Source organism: Prosopis cineraria, unplaced genomic scaffold (genome assembly GCF_029017545.1).
Source record: "Prosopis cineraria cultivar Desert tree isolate PC_DT_omini unplaced genomic scaffold, ASM2901754v1 PC8, whole genome shotgun sequence".
NCBI lineage: Eukaryota > Viridiplantae > Streptophyta > Magnoliopsida > Fabales > Fabaceae > Prosopis > Prosopis cineraria.
In genome coordinates, this window is record NW_026555339.1 from 3647671 (window position 1) to 3666469 (window position 18799).

Below are 18799 nucleotides of genomic sequence, written 5' to 3' on the forward strand. Positions count from 1 at the left end.
GTCGTTACTGATGACGTGGTTGTTACTTATGACTAGAAAAGTGCTAGTATTATCAATGATAGTTGTTGCTCATGATATTTTGTGAAGAATTGTTGTTTGTCCCTTGTTTGTGAGGATGAGAATAAAGTTATAGATTTTCTTACAAGGAATGTTAAAAAGAATATAGAACTGGTTGTTTTGATGCTATCACCTTTATTTACTTTAGTTTGGATTTTATTTCTTGACAAGACTAAAGTATTGAATATTGATGATGCTAATATGAATGCATCTTTTGTAAAGAAAGGCACTAGTCCAAAACTTTTATATCATTTTTTTTGTTTGTTTTTTTATTTTTGTTGAATTGGTTATTGTTCTTCTTTTTGGCATGCTGTGTTAGGTTTTATGTATAGGTTTTTTTTTTGGGTTTCGGTTATCAATGTTTATAATTGTTTTTTGAGATCAATAAAATTGACTCATTTTCTTTTTTTTGGGGGGGGGGGGGGCTTAGCTGGTTGGCGAAAAGAAAAAGGTCAAAAAATAAAAGTAAAAACAGCTAAGCCGGTTAAAAACTTGCATTTGGATTAGGGCTATGAACGTGATGCAGTCATGCTTGACTCAGTTCTGATAGCCCGAACCTGGGTCAAAAGTAACCCATATGTTAGCCAACTAGCCCGTTGCGTCCCTCCCCCTCAACCAGGATTCAGGAGCGGGGAGTGTTAAAAAAAAAACAAAAAAGAAAGAATTGGCGGGAACACCCGAGTATTGCGGCTTGCGGGCCTTGCAAGTGACCACTTCACACTCACTCCTGAGTCATTTCTCGAGTCCCTTCTTCTTCTCTACTGGACTATGGAGTCGGTTCTGAAGGTATTCTCTTTTAAACTAGGAAGTTGATTGTTGATTTTTTCTAAATGAAAAATGGGAGTGATTGAATAAACGTGGCTGTGGATTTCTTTTGGCTTTCATCCTTACTCAAGAACCCTGAATCGTTGCCGTCGTTCTTTTGGCTCTCATCCTTCTTTTTTTAAAAAAAGAAGGAAAAAATTCTGAAACACACTCCCATCTTTCTATTTCGTCGTGGAGGAGTGAGAAAAGTTCGGCTCTCGTTGCTTTCTTAATCTTAAAAATATGCATAGCAAGCCTTGTGGAATATAAGGCATGCCATCATCGCGTAAATGCTCATCAAAATTGCAATTTCCGAGCAATGTATTAACGATTTTAATCTTACGTTTTTTTCATGATTCTTTTGGTTACTACTGGGTATTACAGAAATACTTCGGGTTTTCCGAGTTTCGGCCGTATCAGAAGGATGTCATCGAGAAAATATTGGAGAAAAGGGATTGCTTGGTAGTCATGGCTACTGGCAGTGGGAAGTCCCTTTGGTAAGAAGAATCACGTCCCCCCCCCCCCGCCCCCTTTTCTAGCTACCCTGAAGCTCCTTACCTGATCTCTCTCTCTTTTTTTTGGTCTTAAAACAGCTATCAGATACCTCCATTGGTTGCTAGAAAGACTGGGATAGTTGTCAGCCCTCTTATCTCATTAATGCAAGACCAGGTGAAATAATTTATCTGTGCACATATGTCCTTTGACTTTCCCTTTCCCTTTTTATGATATCAAATTCTCAATATCTTTCTATAGCTTAATAGTGATTATCTCACACAAATTCAATGGGCAAACAGGTAATGGGTTTAAGACAACGGGGGATCAGAGCAGATTATCTTGGAAGCGCACAGACTGACCCCACTGTCCAGTCTAAAGCTGAGAGTGGCCAATTTGACATTCTGTTCTTGACTCCTGAGAAGGCGTGCTTAATTCCTACCAGGTATTGGAACAAAGTAACAAACCGATGGATCATCTACTGTATCATGCTGATTAACTATCAGGAAACTATGACAAGGGTTAATATAACCCTAGGCCCAAAATCTTTTATTTAAATCCCTAATTAAATTCTAAATTGCCCTAATTCCAAATTATAAATCCCATGCCACTACTGATAATTACATTGCTTCATAATAAACTAAATAATAATCTGATCTTATATAAAATCTACATTAACATTTGAGTTTCAGTCACTAAGCAAACAACTCTGTGCTTCCTTCAAGATATGTGCTAATTTAATTTGCACGTTTGATTTCAACTGAGCTAATATTGCTTGGGAATATGTGTGATTACTTTCACCTTATTTATGCAGCTTCTGGTTGAACTTGCTGAAGGCAGGGATTTGTCTTTTTGCTGTTGACGAGGCACATTGTATATCAGAATGGGGGCATGATTTTAGGGTGGAATACAAGCAACTAGACAAGTTACGTGGTGTTCTATCTGGTGTCCCTTTTGTTGGCCTAACTGCAACTGCTACTGAAAAGTAATTGTTTTTCACACCAGCTGTTAATGAAGCATATTACTGCTTAAAGAATTGTTGACGTTTCTTCTTCCTTAAATTTATTTAATGTGCTTACATAATTATACAATGCTTCATCTAGTTGTCATACTTCGATTTTTTTTTCCCATTTATAATACAGTTTTAACTTCATCATGTCATACTTCAAGGGTTCGAGTTGACATCATCAGTTCCTTGAAGATGTGCAATCCTTATGTTTCGGTTGGTTCATTTGATCGCGCCAATCTTTTCTATGATGTCAAGCCTTTTAACCCTGGACAACATTTTGTAAATGAGCTTGTCCAAGAGATTTTGAAAAAAGTAGCTACTGGTGGTTCAACTATAATCTACTGCACAACAATCAAAGATGTAGAGCAGGTATCATGCTACAAAAATATTTCTGATGAATCCCAAAGTGGTTTTACCCTTCTGTCACTGTCCCTGCCATATACCTGAAGTCCTGAACGATAAAATCAGTTAATTGTCTCTCTTTCTCATCTTGAAAATTATTTTCAATGTTAAGTGAAAGGATTTTAGTTGATCATATTAGACTCATTACACATTCAAGATATTCTGGAGAGTAAATTTGCTTGAATTGCTGTCCTATCGTGAATGTACCCACTGATGTTTTAATCACACTTATGAAAAGCCATGCTTGATGTGGTGAAGAATGTTATATGTTCATCGTGCATGAGTAATATGAGATCATTCAACCTTTTTTCAATTCAACTTCTTTAAAATTTATGAGGTCTTGGTTAAATATAGTGATATGCTACCACAGTATTTGTAATTAAATATACAGAGATTGGAACTTCTTTTTTTCTCTAACTTCTTGCCTATCAATATTTCATGACTATCTTACTGTTATTTTATTTTATTTTTTTGGTGAACTGGTGATCTGTTTTCTCTGAATTTGATATTCCTCCCTCTAGAGCTCTCAGTCAAATTTCTTACTATTTAAATTCTGTCAGATTATATCGTCTGCAGTTTGTTTTCTTTGCCTTATTCTTAACCTTATTTTGCGTAGATTTCCAAGTCACTTTTGGAAGCAGGTGTTGCAGCTGGGATATATCATGGGCAAATGAGTAAAAAATCTCGTGAGGAATCTCATAGGTGCTTATTTTGTCCTCTATATTTCTGGAATAGAAAATTAAATTTTAATCCTTATGATCAAACTGAGTGTAAAGCATGTTTGTTCGATTAATCCCCCTTTCAATTTTATGATTGGTACTGGCTAAGGCACTTCAGTACTTATTATGACAAAACTAAGCGATTTACTGATTTCTTCAGATTGTTTGTTAGAGATGAACTGCAAGTGATGGTAGCAACTGTTGCTTTTGGTATGGGTATAGATAAGCCAGACATAAGGCAGGTGATTCACTATGGTTGCCCAAAAAGCCTGGAGTCCTACTACCAGGAAAGTGGGCGATGTGGTCGAGATGGTATAGCTTCTGTTTGTTGCCTTTACTACACGAGAAGTGACTTCACAAAGGGCAACTTTTATTGTGGAGAATTACAAACAGTGCGTGTTTTTATTTTATCTTGCTCGATTTGACATGCATATATCTTAGCTTTTTCCCCCCTCTCTTTAAGCTACTTGGATTAGACCATTGTCGCAGAAAAGTTGTGGTTTAGGGAGCATTGAAGTTGATGGCTTGCATTTGTTTTCACTATGTGACAGGAAAAGCAAAGAAAAGCTGTCATGGAATCATTAATGGCTGCTGAACGCTATTGCTTGCTGACAACTTGCAGAAGAAAGTTCTTGCTTGAATACTTTGGGGAAAAAGTTTCAGCTAATAGATGTGGTTCCGTTCTCACTTAGATACTTTGAATATAAATGTATCATCACTGGCCTGTGATGTTATTGACTTAAAAGAGTTGATGTTCTCCTCGTACATTAAATACACTAAATAATTAGACTAGCTCTAACTGCCACGTGCACGTCACATTTCCTATTGGGATATGATTTGATAACTTAATTGACTTAACTGAATTACTGTTGAACTGGTTTTCTATGATCCTGGTCCAATATTGATAGGCTAAACATAGTATATGAAGCTTATTGGCATTTAGTAATTGCATTTGCTCCCAAAGCCTGACTCTCATTGTTTTATCTGTATAATGTTTGTAATAGTTTGGAAATGGGGGTAACAGGAGAGAGAGCATTAGTGCCATTGTAGAAATTGCTTTCCCCCATTTCAGATTGTTAACTATAAACTTACCTTTCTCAAAGAGTTTCTTGTGACAAACCTATTGAACTGTCAGTTTGTTGTTGGTAGTTTTGTAGTATATTTTCTGATATTGATACACATCAAGAGACATGTGTTAGGTTAGAAATTGTTGTGGACCAAAAGATGGTATGAGACTTCATATAGTGTGTGTGTGTGTGTGTGTGTGTGTATGCTCTTGATAACACACATCCCAAAGACAAGCACATGACAACTTTTTAGTTAATTTTCATCACTTAGCAACTTCTTTTAAATCTTGGTTTTAGGAAACTGTGATAACTGCATTGTCTCAAAGAAGCAACGAGACATGTCAACAGAAGTATTTCTTCTACTGGCTTGCATTCAATCATGCGGGGGGAAATGGGGCCTGAACATGCCCATTGACATCCTGCGCGGGTCTCGAGTAAGCTGTTAAACATCAAAACTAGGGGATATTTTAGTATGATTTAATAGCAGTTGTTCTGCTTGCTTTTTTCAGTTTTTGATATCTGAACTTGTTGGTGGAATTAGTGTCAATATCTTATTTTATTTATGCACTCTCAATTCCTTCTTATCATTGCTATTATTCCAAAACTGATAAATCCGAGAGTATCTTAAAACTAGAGGAGTATTTTTTAATCCAAGAGTACTCAAACAAATGGATTTTAATAGTAGTTTCCCCCCTTTTTCTTCAGATTGATGTAGAATGAGAAAGGAAAAACGAACAATTCTCAAGCGTTCAATAAACTTATTGACTCAATTGTAGAAGTTGAAATTCCAAATTTCCTTAGATTGATAATGGGCCATCAAACTCGAATAATCTCAATTAAACTAGGACAGGCAATCTAAATTTAAGAATCAAGAAATCCTAATTGATAATACATAATGAAATATTAATTGGGGTGGGATGTGGGTAGAGGTCAAGGGTTCAAACCCTTCTAATGTATCAATTTTTTTTGGGTTTTTTTGGCCATCTAGGTATAAAATATTCTAAGACCCAAATAACTAAACACTAAATTTTCTAATAATAAATTTATGAGCCTTGAATATCAAATCAGAATTATATTAGAAATTAATTCAAATAACACAATATACGCTCATTCTGTATTACTGCCTCAAATTGCTCCACTGTTTAGAGGAAGGTATTGTACTTGTTGTAATCTGATAGTATAATAGCATTTAACTACTTGTTTAACTTTTTTATTCATCCCTAATATTGCTGGATTTTTAAAATGACATTCCAAATGCTGATAATTGTGTTTGCTGGTGGCTTACAGGCCAAGAAAATTCTTGATTCTCAGTTTGACAAGCTTCCTCTTCATGGTCTTGGGAAAGCTCACCCATTAAATTGGTGGAAAGCACTAGGACATCAATTAATTTCTCATGGTATATTGAGTGGAAATAATTCATCTGGCTAAAGTTGTTATTTTTGGTCCAATTGTTTCATTAAGTCATGCTCTTGCTTTAAGGTTATTTTGAATTCTGTAGAATTACTGAATGAAATTTGACATTGACTACAAACCTTCTATAGTTCTATGTCGCTTGACAAGTCAAATCACTGAAGGGAAAACCCTATTGGTGGTGCAATAGCATTTTGCATCATGGAAAATGATTGTAGTAGGGTTCTTCTCTTTCTTCGTCTTTTGTTTTGATCCAAATGATTGTTGTGGGTTGAGAGCTTGAGGTAATGAAGTCACGTGTCTGTTTGGTGTGTAAGGTCCATGTCCACTATTCCTTCAGACAGTCTCAAGCTTGCTGTATAAAGACATTATTAAAGAGTGGGTAACTTCATTTGTATTTAAGATTTAGATGATTAGATTGCAAGCACGAGGTTACAATGGCAAGAGGCCATGGATGGATGACATAGTTTCCTTCTGGATTATCTCAACATCCTGCACCTGCCTATCCCAATGATAGGGAAGGAAGAGACCCCTTCTTTTAAATTCAATCCAATGAACTTGGATGTAGAACCTTTTGTACGTTGACGTGACTTAAGCTGTCTTTTAGCACGGTTTTTCCATGGCCTTCTGTTAAAAAAAAAAAAAAATCAATCCAATGAAGGAATAGTCTCTATCTTTCTACTGCCTTCTGGCTGATGGCTTCCAAGTTTGAACTTAGCTGTAGTGTTATCAACATGCAAACCATCGAGGAATATATATACATAGATATATATTGACCTTTGTGTTTAAATAACTTAATCAATTCTTGCATTGCTTCTCATTGTATACTTGCTGATCAAAGTTTAATTTATTCTGCAGAAGGATGAACTGTTAGAATTAATAAATTTAAATAGTGACTTTTAGAAGTTTGTTTGTTTTGGAGTGAGACTTTTAGTATTGTTTCATTTATGTGGCTAGTACTATGAGGTTAATCTAAAGTTGTGTGATTCATGTAATAAATATAGTTCTTGTAATGAGAATTTGAAGAGCAGTATAAATAGGGTTAAGTGTTTTAGAGTTAGATAAAGAAGAAAGAAGAGTGGAATTATGAAGATTGAAGTTGTATGGGTAAAGTTTCATATAAGAGTATTTTGTGCATTTCCCTTTTCCTAGTTAGAGTTGACTATATTAGAGCGTGTTCTCCAAGTATTTTTCTCATCCTCACATTTACATGTGGCATGGTACCTAGAATCTCATATTATCTTTCATTTTATGCGATAATGTTACATGAGAAAGTGGTGGGTGTGTGTTTAATAACTGACTTCCAATGTTCTACAGGTTATCTGAAGGAAACTGTTAAAGATGTGTTCAGAACTGTGAGGTAGATTGTTTTAAGTTATTGAGAAAACCACAGTAATTGTTTTAAGTGTATAAATTTCTCATTTTGTTCTGCATGCATCAAGCCAATTATTATAAGCCCTTATTCCCACAGTATTCAAGTATGTTTCCTGATCAAACCTGCACTGTCAATCATGCCTGCCTACATGAATCAGTGTCAGTTCAAAAGGAGAGCAATTTCTAGCCTCTTCTACACCAGATTATCAACCACCAATAGTTCTGTCAGTGACTTCTGAAATGCTTGATGACGAGGAAAATAGATCTGCCCCAGAAGAATTCAAAAGTTTAGCCCCTTCAGATGCTGAAGGTTTTTCAGAGGTTAGCAATCAAGTCTTATTATGCTGTTTATTCAACTCATCCTTTGACCAGAAATGTACATTCATTTTGATTATTCATAAATATGTTTTAAACTGAATATATTTTCCTCTGTTATCCTGGTTTTCATTCTTTGCTTCCTTTTCTCTTATTGCTCGCTTCCTTAAAAGGGTTTCCTGGGAAAGGTAGTTGACAATCACATGCTGAAGCAGAATCTGGTTTCACTGTTCTTTATTTTGTTTTTCTTGATGAGAAACATTAGGCTTGTATTCTTGACTCTTTGTTTTGCATTTGTCAACTCTTAACTCTTACGCTTCTCTACCTAGGCTGAGGGGCAGCTCTACAAAATGCTTTTGGAAGAGAGAATGAAACTTGCAAGAATTGTTGGAACAGCTCCGTAGGTTTTCCCCCTCAAAAACCACTTTTTTTATTCATGATTTGATTGATTTCTTAATGGAACTATTTTACCATTTTATAGATATGCCATTTGTGGCGATCAAACAATCAAGAAAATTGCACTGACAAGACCATCTACAAAAGCAAGGCTAGCAAACATTGATGGTGTGAATCAGGTAGTTCTTCAATTTGCTAAAATTCAATGTTGATACTATAAGTGCATTAGAAGTCTTGCAGACTAGTCCAGTACTGGTTCAACAAGGATATGCACTGACCATTAACCAAGTAGAAATTAGAATAAAGAGCGATCTTGTTTAACATCAAATAGATGTGGATCCCATGCATCTTATAGAGTCTGAAAAATGAGCTGCATTTTTAACAGCTTATAAATAATAATATTGATCTCACTCTGAAAAAGCTGGCCTCAATGATTTTGTAAACTAACTTCTTGTTACTTTATTTATGTTCTAGTGTTCGAATCTCTTTATTTAATTTTTTTTTATACTTCCCTTATGTTTTTACAATTTAGTAATATGTTTCTTTTAAATTGTTAACTTAGTTTAATGAAGACCTAATTTTACAAAATTCTTTGATTCTTTCTAAATTAGTGTAGTTATGATTTCTCTTTTGAAGTTATGATTACAACTTGTCACTTCCCTATTTTGCTTCATATATAAAAAAGTTTTATAAAGGTTTTTTAAATTTTACTTAGTTATATTTGTGTAGAAATTTCTTGATAATATAATGGAGTAAACTTGAGCTTAAGCCCTCTACCGTCTCCCTTTCCACTTGTATCAATCACATCTCAAGTATATTATGATTCTGATTAGTATTGCTGGAGAAGTGCATAAATCAGATGCTGGCAGTAGTACTTCGAACAGTTTTCAAAAACATGATGGGGAATGTCGCAAGATTATCAATATTTTTTTGGGGCCTTACAAGATCGTCAATATTATGGCAAGTGAATTTGATTTATAAAGCTTAAGCTAAATTTAGGGTTTGCTAATAATTAAGTCCTATGACTATTACTATTTTTATATTGTTAGTGACGTCTATTATAACGTTATTTCTCCTATAGCTTCTAGGTTTAACTTTTACCTCAGGGACTCTCTCTCTCTTTCTCTCTCTGTGTGGGAGACTTAATAATTCGGCTTAATGTTGTCTATAATTGACTTGGGCTATTGGTAGTGGACCGGACTGCAAAATTCTTGGCTAGCTTTCGCACTTATGTTTCTCCTTGGAAAGATATTATCCTGCATGAAGGTCCTATAGATGGTTAATATTAGAATTTTTAGCAGAAAATTTAAACTGACTGGATAAATAGCCTGAATGTGCTGGTCCTCGCAAACGATTGCCACACTATAGATTTCAAGAAGAAACTACGATGGACATCAAGAGCACTATCTAAAACTTAGAAGAAACAATCTATCGGCAATAGTTTACTATCACAGAATCACTAATTATGCCTTGGAACAATATGCTGCATTAAATATATTTCTTCAGCCAGTAGCCTTGTGCTACGATGGAATTAATTCCTCAAGTGTCTTTTAAGCAAAGAGGTTGTGGGTTCAACCCACCATGGGTGCATGAGTTCTTTCTCCTGGGTGAAGGATGGAAAGAGAAAAAAAAAATGTTAAACCAATGAAAAGGAATTCCCAATTTATGTGATGCTTGCTCCTTTTAATGTTTTTTTCTTTCTGTTATTTGAAATCTGAACAATTTTGTGTAGCACCTGGTAACGAAATATGGAGATCATTTTCTTCAAGTGATTCAACAATTGTCGCAAGGATTGAGACTTTCACTGGATGGAGAAGCAAGCTTGCAAGCTCCTCCAGTAAGGAAAGTGTCCACTGTAAGATTAACTAATGAATCAAAGAAGTTGACGCCAGCAAAGTTTGAAGCCTGGAAACTGTGGCACGAAGATGGTCTTTCTATCCAGATGATTGCTGTATGTCTCATTAGTTTGTGACCATCATCAACGATGCATGACTATTATGCTTCACTGTATAATTTCTCTCCACTTCTAACTTCCTTATCGCAGAACTTTCCAGGTAGATCAGCTCCTATAAAAGAACAGTCTGTTGCTGAATATCTACTGGAAGCTGCACAAGAAGGATTGCCTTTTGATTGGAATAGATTTTGTGAGATGGTTGGACTGAAATCTGAAATCATCTTGGAAATTCAGGGTGCTATTCTAAAGGTTGGATCTACAGAAAAATTGAAGCCTATAAAAAATGAGTTACCAGAAGACGTGAGTTCAATATCTGGCATTTATGATTTGAGTTTATTATAATAATTTATGCAAATACAACCTGCCGCCCTATTTTTCCTCCTGGGAGGCAATTTTCTGGTTTCAAATTCAAGTATTTTTATCTGCATGAAACTAATGTTGCCTTGTATTGTACATATTGGTCCCTTTGCAAATATCTTTATAGTTTAACCAAAGCCTGTCTCATCCTTGTATTATGTGTTAGCTAATGACAAACAACAGTGGATAACTTGTATCAAAAGCTACTAACAACAGCTGAGGGAGGTGATATCACCGGCTTATTGTTGACATTGAGTGAATGAGTGGTTCTTGGTGGATTTCAAAAGTTAAATCTTGCTAATAAAAACTACGTTTTCTTTTGAGTTCTATTCAGTCATAGTAACAGTCATTGTTCGCTGTGATATGAGCCAAAACTGGCCGTTGGATGGCGAATTATATATCACTTGTTGAGCATCAGATTGAATAAATTTGACTTTTATGATGTCAGGTTAGCTATGTACACATCAAGACTTATTTGGCAATGAGGAACGCTGGAATATCTCTTGAAGGCACTCAGGACGGGAGCAGTCCGGCAGAGAAAGCTGATGAACTCGTGAGGGAGGCATCAGATTTATCTCAGAATCGATTAGATACAGGCAACATGGAAATAAATGGGGAAATTGACTTGTCTTTGAAGAGTCCGGTGAAAAGATCTGGCCCAGATAAGGATGAGGAATCAACTGGACCTGCCAATGGTTGCCAGGCACAGAATCTTCAATTAGTCTGTGAGGAGTTGACTAACAAACGTCAAAAAGTGGGTGAACTAAATGAAGAAAATCCTTGCAAATTGAAGGCAACAGAGAATTCCTTGTTTGAGTGGCTGAAGAACCATGAAGGAGTCAGTTACAAGTTACAACTCAACTTTGTCCTTGATAGATTTTCGTAGTTTTCATTCTAATGAAAAATGTGCATGTTTATTTGCCGCAGGCTACATTGAATGATATTCTGAACCACTTCAATGGGTCCAGTGAAGATTCTGTGGTGGAACTACTGAGTTGCCTTGAGGGTGAGTTTTTTATCTATAAGAAAAATAGCATGTACAGGCTTATGTGATTATGTGCATCGATTTATTCCTAGCAATATTGCTTCTGTATTTCAATGATGGTACCCTGCGATGTTACTAAAACTTTAGCCGATATGGATGCTTGAGTGCTTTCAGCCATTTTGCTGATCTCATGTGTAAGTTGTTTTATGCTTTTTTTTAAAAAAAAAAATTTACGGCTTCTGATGTGTTGTAGCAGTAGTAGTAGTAGGTACAAGGAATAAGAATCTTTTTAGCTGAGGGGAGGATGACGAAGCAGATACAAGATTAGCTCATTAAACAATTCACACATTAGATATATATACATACGCGCGCGCGCGCGCGCACAACATGCCTTTGACGTTATCTTTATCAATAAGTTCGTTTGTACAATACGAAATTTCAAATTTATAAAGCCGTACGGTTGATAAAGTAATTTATTTATTAGAATTCATATAATGTAAAAAAAACTTGCTTAATTTAATAAATGTAGACAGTTTCTTCTGTGTGTGAGGCTAATCAAAATGACAAGGGATATCGTTGTTCGTCAACATTTTGACCAAAAAATATAATAATTTATAGATTTTAGCGTTATCCTCAACTTCCACGAGAAAAAGGATTTGATTTTAAAAATGTGCATAAAATTTAATGTAATATAGATGAGGAATATCAATCAATTAAAATAAATAAATTTTAAAAACCATGTTAAAGCCAATTAAGATTTAAAAATGTTTTATTAGAATATTGACACTCTGGCAAGTGAAAATTTAGCTGGGACTTGAAAAATTCTTCAGAGAAAAATCAGCTTATCCATTGAAACTATTATCAATACTATTAAACAAAATGACAGTATCAAAGTTGCCAAGGAGAGTGCAAGTATTCTTATCCTTGCTGAAGAAAAATGGAGGAAATGTATAATTTTATGCAGAGCAGAACAGCCAGTAAGGTGAAATTCTCCCCATCAACATGAAAACAGAGGGGGAACAAGGTTAATCATAGTATATTCAAAAGAATTGTATAAACCTACCCTGAGAATTAAAGTTAATCTTTACTTCAAAGCATCTTCCAGATCCAAGTCCACTCCTACTCGGTTTTTTAGAGTGGTAATGCAATCTATAGGTGTTCTGCACTTTATCTGTAGCTCCCTGAATCTCTCAACATCAAAATTTTGCTTTTTGAAAAGCTTCTTCTGCCTCGAAATGAAGAGCCTCTTCATGAAGTCTTGGTATGTAGGGTCTCTTGAAGTGAACAGAAAGTAGGCATAGCCTATGATTAAGCCTGTTGTCGTGGTAAAAAATGCGACAGGTTCCATTACATCCCATGAGAATTCCCAGAATGTTAGCCGGAAGAAGGACCCGACAATACCAATGCCAAAGCCAAGTCCTGACCAGAGGATGCGCCGCACCTGCTTATGCGCCAACACATCAATGTCTTCTTTCTTCTCCTGCAGCTTCTTTAACTCCTCCCTCATTGGATCATCCTCAGCTGTCAGTGCCAGTGGTACTGCTCTTCTAACCAAATCAACTACCTGAACACATAACAAATTGAGCAAGCAACAGAAGAAGAATCAGTAAAGCTCAGGCTTTTGAAAACGACTGAATTGCATATTGCTTCAGGAGATATAACTATACCAGCCAAAAAGAAAAAAGAAAAAGGTGCTTGACCCCAAAGGTATGCTGCCGTCCAGGCAAATTTACAGGTAGGATTCCCTGCACAGTTTGCACTGGACTGGAAGATACCTCAGAAATGGATGGTACATTGCCAAATACACCCCAGAGAAATAAATAATCACAGTTCTGAAAGTTATGAAAACTAAGGCATGATTAAAAACCAGAAATACTACTCCTCCTCCTCCAATCTCATTGATTCTTTCTGTGGCTTAGTTATGCAGTTGAAGACATAGTGAACAGTAAAACAACTTGATAATTCCCCTGCCTTAATGAAGGTGAGGTCTGAGAGATATGAACAGTCCACTTAAAACTAGCAAGTTTTAGCTCTTTGATTCAGATCTGACTTCCAGAACCGCCCTGCCATCAAAACGGGCTTTAGCTCTTTGATTTCAATAGCTTCTACTCAATTTTACTGTTTCCATAGAAGTAAGGCAGAGTGATGTCAAGGAAAATCAAGCATCAGAAAGAAAATTCAAATACTTATAAGTCACTTCTAAAGGCTTCAGTAATTTACCAAGCTGCTGGTAAATACGACCAAATTTATTGACATTCATAGGTCATAATACTTGTTAGTAATGTTATTGTACTAACATATGAGCGAACCAAAAAGAATGAGTATAAAAGATGTTCAGCCATCAAACAACTCTTAAGTGCAAATTGAAATGAAATTTCAGGTTATCTTTACTAAAAGAATGTTCCCCCTTGATGAACGCTACCACTTTATCACTAAATATGAAGTTATTTCAATCTCCCACATTATATAACATCGCTTTTGCGATTGCAAGCCTGCCAATGTGAAGAGCTATTCAGTCTTGAGATAATGGAGTGAAACATTGAGAAGATGTATTCAAATATTTAGCATCCAAAATGTCTGCTGCTCAGAAAACATTGTACACATCTATAAGATTTGAAAACTTTCAAAATCAACATTTTACAAGCAAAAAAACCTGATCAGTCAGTTCTCCTACCTCAAATTACTAAGAAAGAAAAAAGTGGGGAAAGCAAAATAGAAAATGACAAATCAACACCCTCCGTGTCTCCAACTAAAGTTAAACCGTCAAATAAGACAGTTTCTCAGCAGAGGGAGTTATGGCAAAGGGGTGATTTCTAAAAAAATTCTCGGTTTCAATCTAAAGAGTGAAAAAGTTTAGATGCAGGCTTAAACTATAAATCTCACAATCCATAAGACGCCTATATGACCATTATCAGATAGTAGTGTGTAACAATTACAAACAGCTTAAAGAGCCCTCTCATCAAAAAGAAGGAAAAGTAAACAGATAGGCTTATGGCAAATTTTTTGCACCTAATCACGCTAGTTGTGAGACGCACAAACAAATACACAGTACAGTGCAGTCCTATGTATATTCTATTGCAGACACGATTTGATAGGGACAATCAATTGGTTGAAGTCTAACCTTCTCGGGATGAAGATGGACCTTGTCCCGGAAAAGAAGAATAACCCCAGCTTCATCAAGAACCCGAGCAAAAGCTGTAGCTTCTGCATGATTCCTGGCCACACCCATGTTCTGACATGTCTGTAGAAGCTCCAAGTACGGCATAACTTCCTTCCCTTCTACACCAAGCTTCCTCTTGAGGGATTCTACATCCACCAATCTCATAAGCCTCTTAGCTTCTACGAAAGATATAGAATCTAGATTTTGCGAAACACCATTGTTGTTGTCACCGCCTTTCCCAGATGAGTCGCTTGCAGAAGGGGAAGAAACCGAAGCCGATGCCGATGAAGACATGCCCCGTCTGATATCAATGAATAAAGTTGATAAAGATGCCAACTTTGCAAAATACCTCAAACCCATCGATGGAGGATGAAGGGGGTGAAGGTTCCCTTCGATACCATTGCCGATTTTGGCAATCGTAGACACCCTTTGTTTCAGAGATCCAATACCACCGCTAGCACACCACAGTGACCATCGACTCCACATTTCCAAAAATAGAACAGACAAAAGAAAAATTAGAGATAAAATCTGAACTTTATATGGATAAAACTCAACCAGGCCACCGATTACAAGTTTCGCTGTAAAAATCCTATATTAATATAACCACCCCCCATCTTCTTCCTTCCCCTCCAACTATCTCCACTTATCAGCCACGAGGATTATAGCCGAAGCAAAACTTTCGAGAATGAAAGCAAAGAAGAAAACTTGGCACCAATGTGGAAGAACTGGTTTAATGGATATGGAAAGAGGAAGTGAGGTTACTGACTTTGTGACATTATTCATTCAGGACTTTCTGTCTGCAAATTTATTGGCGCGATAAATACGAAACAGGAAACAGGAAACAGGAAACGAACGCGGTGTGTTCTGAATTCTGATGGCCCAAAAACAGAACGGATAGACTTGGCTTCTCTTCATTTCTTCACATCTTCATTTTTTTTTTTTAACTTTTCATCTGAATTATTAAATTCATTTTTTAATAATTAAAATTTTATTTATATTTTAATAATAATTTTATATAAAATCAAATCTCAACTATTAAAAATAAATTCAATAATTGAAATGAAAAGTGAAAAAAAAATAAAGAAGAAAGGAAATGGAAAAAGAACGGACGCGGTGTGGAAGGGTAAGATTTAGGGATACCCAAGCAATTGCGCGGAGGCCACAAAGGGGCACGCGCCAGAAGGACAGTGGGACCCTGACGGAGCTTCCCACTGGAGATCGTGGAGCTAACATCCTTCTTAACGGTCGTTAACGGTTCAAAGCGGAGTTTCAGGTCACAAAAAGGTTCTAAACGGACTGCATGACCGACCAAGGTACTCGGCCACACACGATACTATCCTCGGTTATGTGTCTGTCTGTCCTGTCCATGCTTAAAAAAAAAAAAAAAAAAAAAAATTATTAACAACACGCTTTCATTTTTCAGAAAACAAAAAATAAAATTAAAAAAATGATAATAAAATCTCTCTAAAATATATAAATGATAATTTAATCTCTCAAAATGTAATAACTTTCTTAAAGTTTTTAGAAATTTTTTTTTCATTAATGAATTTGTAAAAATTATTAAATTACTTTTGTTGAAAATAAATAACTGACAAATTTATTTAAATATTCATAATAATATAATAGCAAATAATAATTCACATGTTTTGAATATTTAAACAAAACTTATGAATTATTTATTTTTAACAAGAATAATTTGATAATTTATATAAATTCATTAATGATAAAAAAGTCACTAAAAACTTTAAAGGAATTAAATATTTTGAGAAATTGAATTATTATTTATAAATTTTATAGTGATTTTATTTTTTTTTCAAAAGTAGGGCCTGTTTGGTAATTTATTTTAAAAATAATTTTCTAGTTTTTAAAATAAAAAAATTGTTTAGTAACATGTCTTTAAAAAATATTTTGCAGAATAAAAAAAATATTATCTCGAACAATAAAAAATAAAAAAATCTTTTGATATTGTTGTTTTGAAAAATAAAGGAGGATGAAAAAATATTTATTTTTAATATTTTTTATTTTTAAAATATAATTTATAAAACACAAATTTTCATAACAATAAAATATAAATAATTTCAAACAGCTCGTACTTCTTTTTGAATTGGGACTATGTCGGCGTTTATTGGAAATTTAAAATGGACTCGATGCACAATTCAATTCGACCGGTAAGTACTTGAGTGAAAACTAGAGTGCCTAATTTTGCATGCGCATGTAAAAAAAATATTTTTAAATAAAATTACACATATCCATAATTTATTAAATATATTAATAATTTTATTTTTTTAATATAAAAATATAATTTTTAAAAACATATTCTTCATTAAATATTTGGTTTATAAAAAGAATATTAAAAAAAAAGAAAACATATAAGAGGGTAATATTGAAAAAAATATTATTAATAAAATTTTATTTTATCAAAGTGTCTAACATGTTAATACTCCAAATCTTGGATTTGGACTTTAGTAATGACACTTAATAGAAGTATTAATCTAACCATTGAAATACCGATCAATAGTATAAATTTATACTCTAGTTGATATCAATAAATGAGTGAGTTTATCTAACTTATTATTATTAATTTCAACGACTTATATAATACAACTACTCTATGCCTACATTTAATAAATTCAAATTCTCAATTTTTTTAAAAACGTCTAATAATTTAGGTGAAGATGCTAATATATAAAAAATTTAATAAATCATGGTTAATCCCCGCATAATTTTATGTTGACATGTTGAATTGTTGATCTTATTGCGTGCCTATAGTCAGTAATTGGCGAAATTTGGGGTTAGGTCACAATCTTTCTTAAATCGAGTACTCGTAACTCTCAGTTTTACAATTTTATCAATCTAATTCTAATCGGATCCAATCAATTTTTCCCCCTTTTCAGCTAACCTTTAACAGGTTGATTGCACTCTAATCTAGGCTAAGCCTCCTACAGAATAATAATAAAATTATGAATGATGGATTGATTGGTTAGGAAGAATGGTAAAGCATGGGCACATGTGTTGCACTGTAAATAAAGTTGGATTCCATGCATTGGGTGTTATTTATAGAAACCACATCAACAAAGCCATAAAGGACTAGACAAAAGTTTGATTCCAGTGATGAAACCCTAAAAATTTTGCGATTAGTTGCTTTAACAGGAAATTAAAGTGGATTTTTTTATATTTCCTATTCAATATTCAATTCGATTTCTACAAGTTTGCACCTTTTAATTTCTGCTGATACCTCACCCCATACTTGCTGTTTAAGTTAGCCTTAGGTGTTAAGTGTATGTATTTAATTAATTAACAGTTAAAGTATACATTTAACTTTTTAGCTTTACATAACATTTTATTTTAGTTTCTTAACACTATAAAATATATTTTTAGTCATTTAATCCTAACATTATTAGTTTTATCTCAACAATTTTTTTACATTGAACTTTTAAACACTAACAAAATATTTTTAAATGTTGATCTATTAAGTTTAATTTTTTTTTAAAATAACAATGATTGATGTAAAAAATAATCATTCAAAATTAATAACATTAGGGTTAAAGAACAAAAAATACTTTACAAAATTAAAAGATCAAATTAAAATTTTATATAAAATTAAAGGATTAAAAGTATACTTTAATCTTAATTAACTTCTCAAATAGTATATTACATGATTCAGCATTGATTATGCATATTCACATAATCAAGACGTCTTAAGGATAGGGAAAGGCAAAATAAACTTGCGCTGCATGTGGGTGCACGGGTAAAAATGTTAGATTTATGATAAAATTGTATTTAAAAAAAAAAAGAGTTGCAAATAACAATTTAAACAACTACAAATTCAAAAAAATTAGTTATAGACAAAGACATTTAAATTTTAAATATAATTTTTAAATTGTATATAATCTGAAATTTCTATTTACAATTTGAAATAGTATATAACTATTTAAATTAATATTTACAATTTACATTTAAAAAATTATGTCAATAACCTAATCATTATTAATTTAATATTTTTAAACTTAAACTATCATTTTTCATTAAAGGTAAAAGAAGAGTGGGGGACTGTAAAGTGAAAAGGTGCATTTTCATGGTTGGCGGAAAAAAAAAAAGGAAGGTAAAGCTGCATTTTCACGAGGAAACCCAGTTACGTTGACACGTGAAAGCCGACTTCAAAATTCGAGAGCGCACTGATGACCCTAACCCTCTTCAAAATTTGTGAGTGGAAGGCAAATACATTAAACCGAAAAATTACCTGAACCCTTTTCCTTATTTTGTGGTTGAAATTTCAAAGGAGACTAAACCTGAGCACA

The 18799-nt window shown here is 34.1% G+C and overlaps 2 protein-coding genes across 3 annotated transcripts; one reads left to right on the forward strand and one right to left on the reverse strand.

Moving 5' to 3' along the window:
- The first annotated feature begins 596 nt into the window (after window positions 1–596).
- On the forward strand, window positions 597–11518 carry LOC129318729 (uncharacterized). Of its 2 annotated transcripts, none has more exons than XM_054963659.1 (19): window positions 597–843; window positions 1246–1358; window positions 1455–1530; window positions 1656–1798; window positions 2168–2338; window positions 2524–2731; window positions 3381–3466; window positions 3644–3875; window positions 4035–4158; window positions 4848–4984; window positions 5838–5946; window positions 7278–7320; window positions 7493–7655; window positions 7979–8049; window positions 8131–8224; window positions 9778–9996; window positions 10090–10299; window positions 10805–11205; window positions 11284–11518. In XM_054963659.1, the coding sequence occupies exons 1-19, from the start codon at window positions 826–828 to the stop codon at window positions 11291–11293; spliced, it is 2628 nt and encodes an 875-aa protein (XP_054819634.1). In that variant the 5' UTR covers window positions 597–825; the 3' UTR covers window positions 11294–11518. The 2 variants fall into 2 exon arrangements, with proteins under 2 accessions (XP_054819634.1, XP_054819633.1); XM_054963658.1 differs by having other exon boundaries at window positions 599–843; window positions 10805–11194.
- Window positions 11519–12269: 751 nt separating this feature from the next.
- On the reverse strand, window positions 12270–15393 carry LOC129317097 (calcium uniporter protein 5, mitochondrial-like). The gene is made up of 2 exons (XM_054961431.1): window positions 14463–15393; window positions 12270–12905 (listed from the first exon to the last, which is right to left on the reverse strand). Exons 1-2 carry the CDS (start codon window positions 14985–14987, stop codon window positions 12426–12428), a joined length of 1005 nt encoding a protein of 334 aa, XP_054817406.1. The 5' UTR covers window positions 14988–15393; the 3' UTR covers window positions 12270–12425.
- Window positions 15394–18799: the final 3406 nt, after the last annotated feature.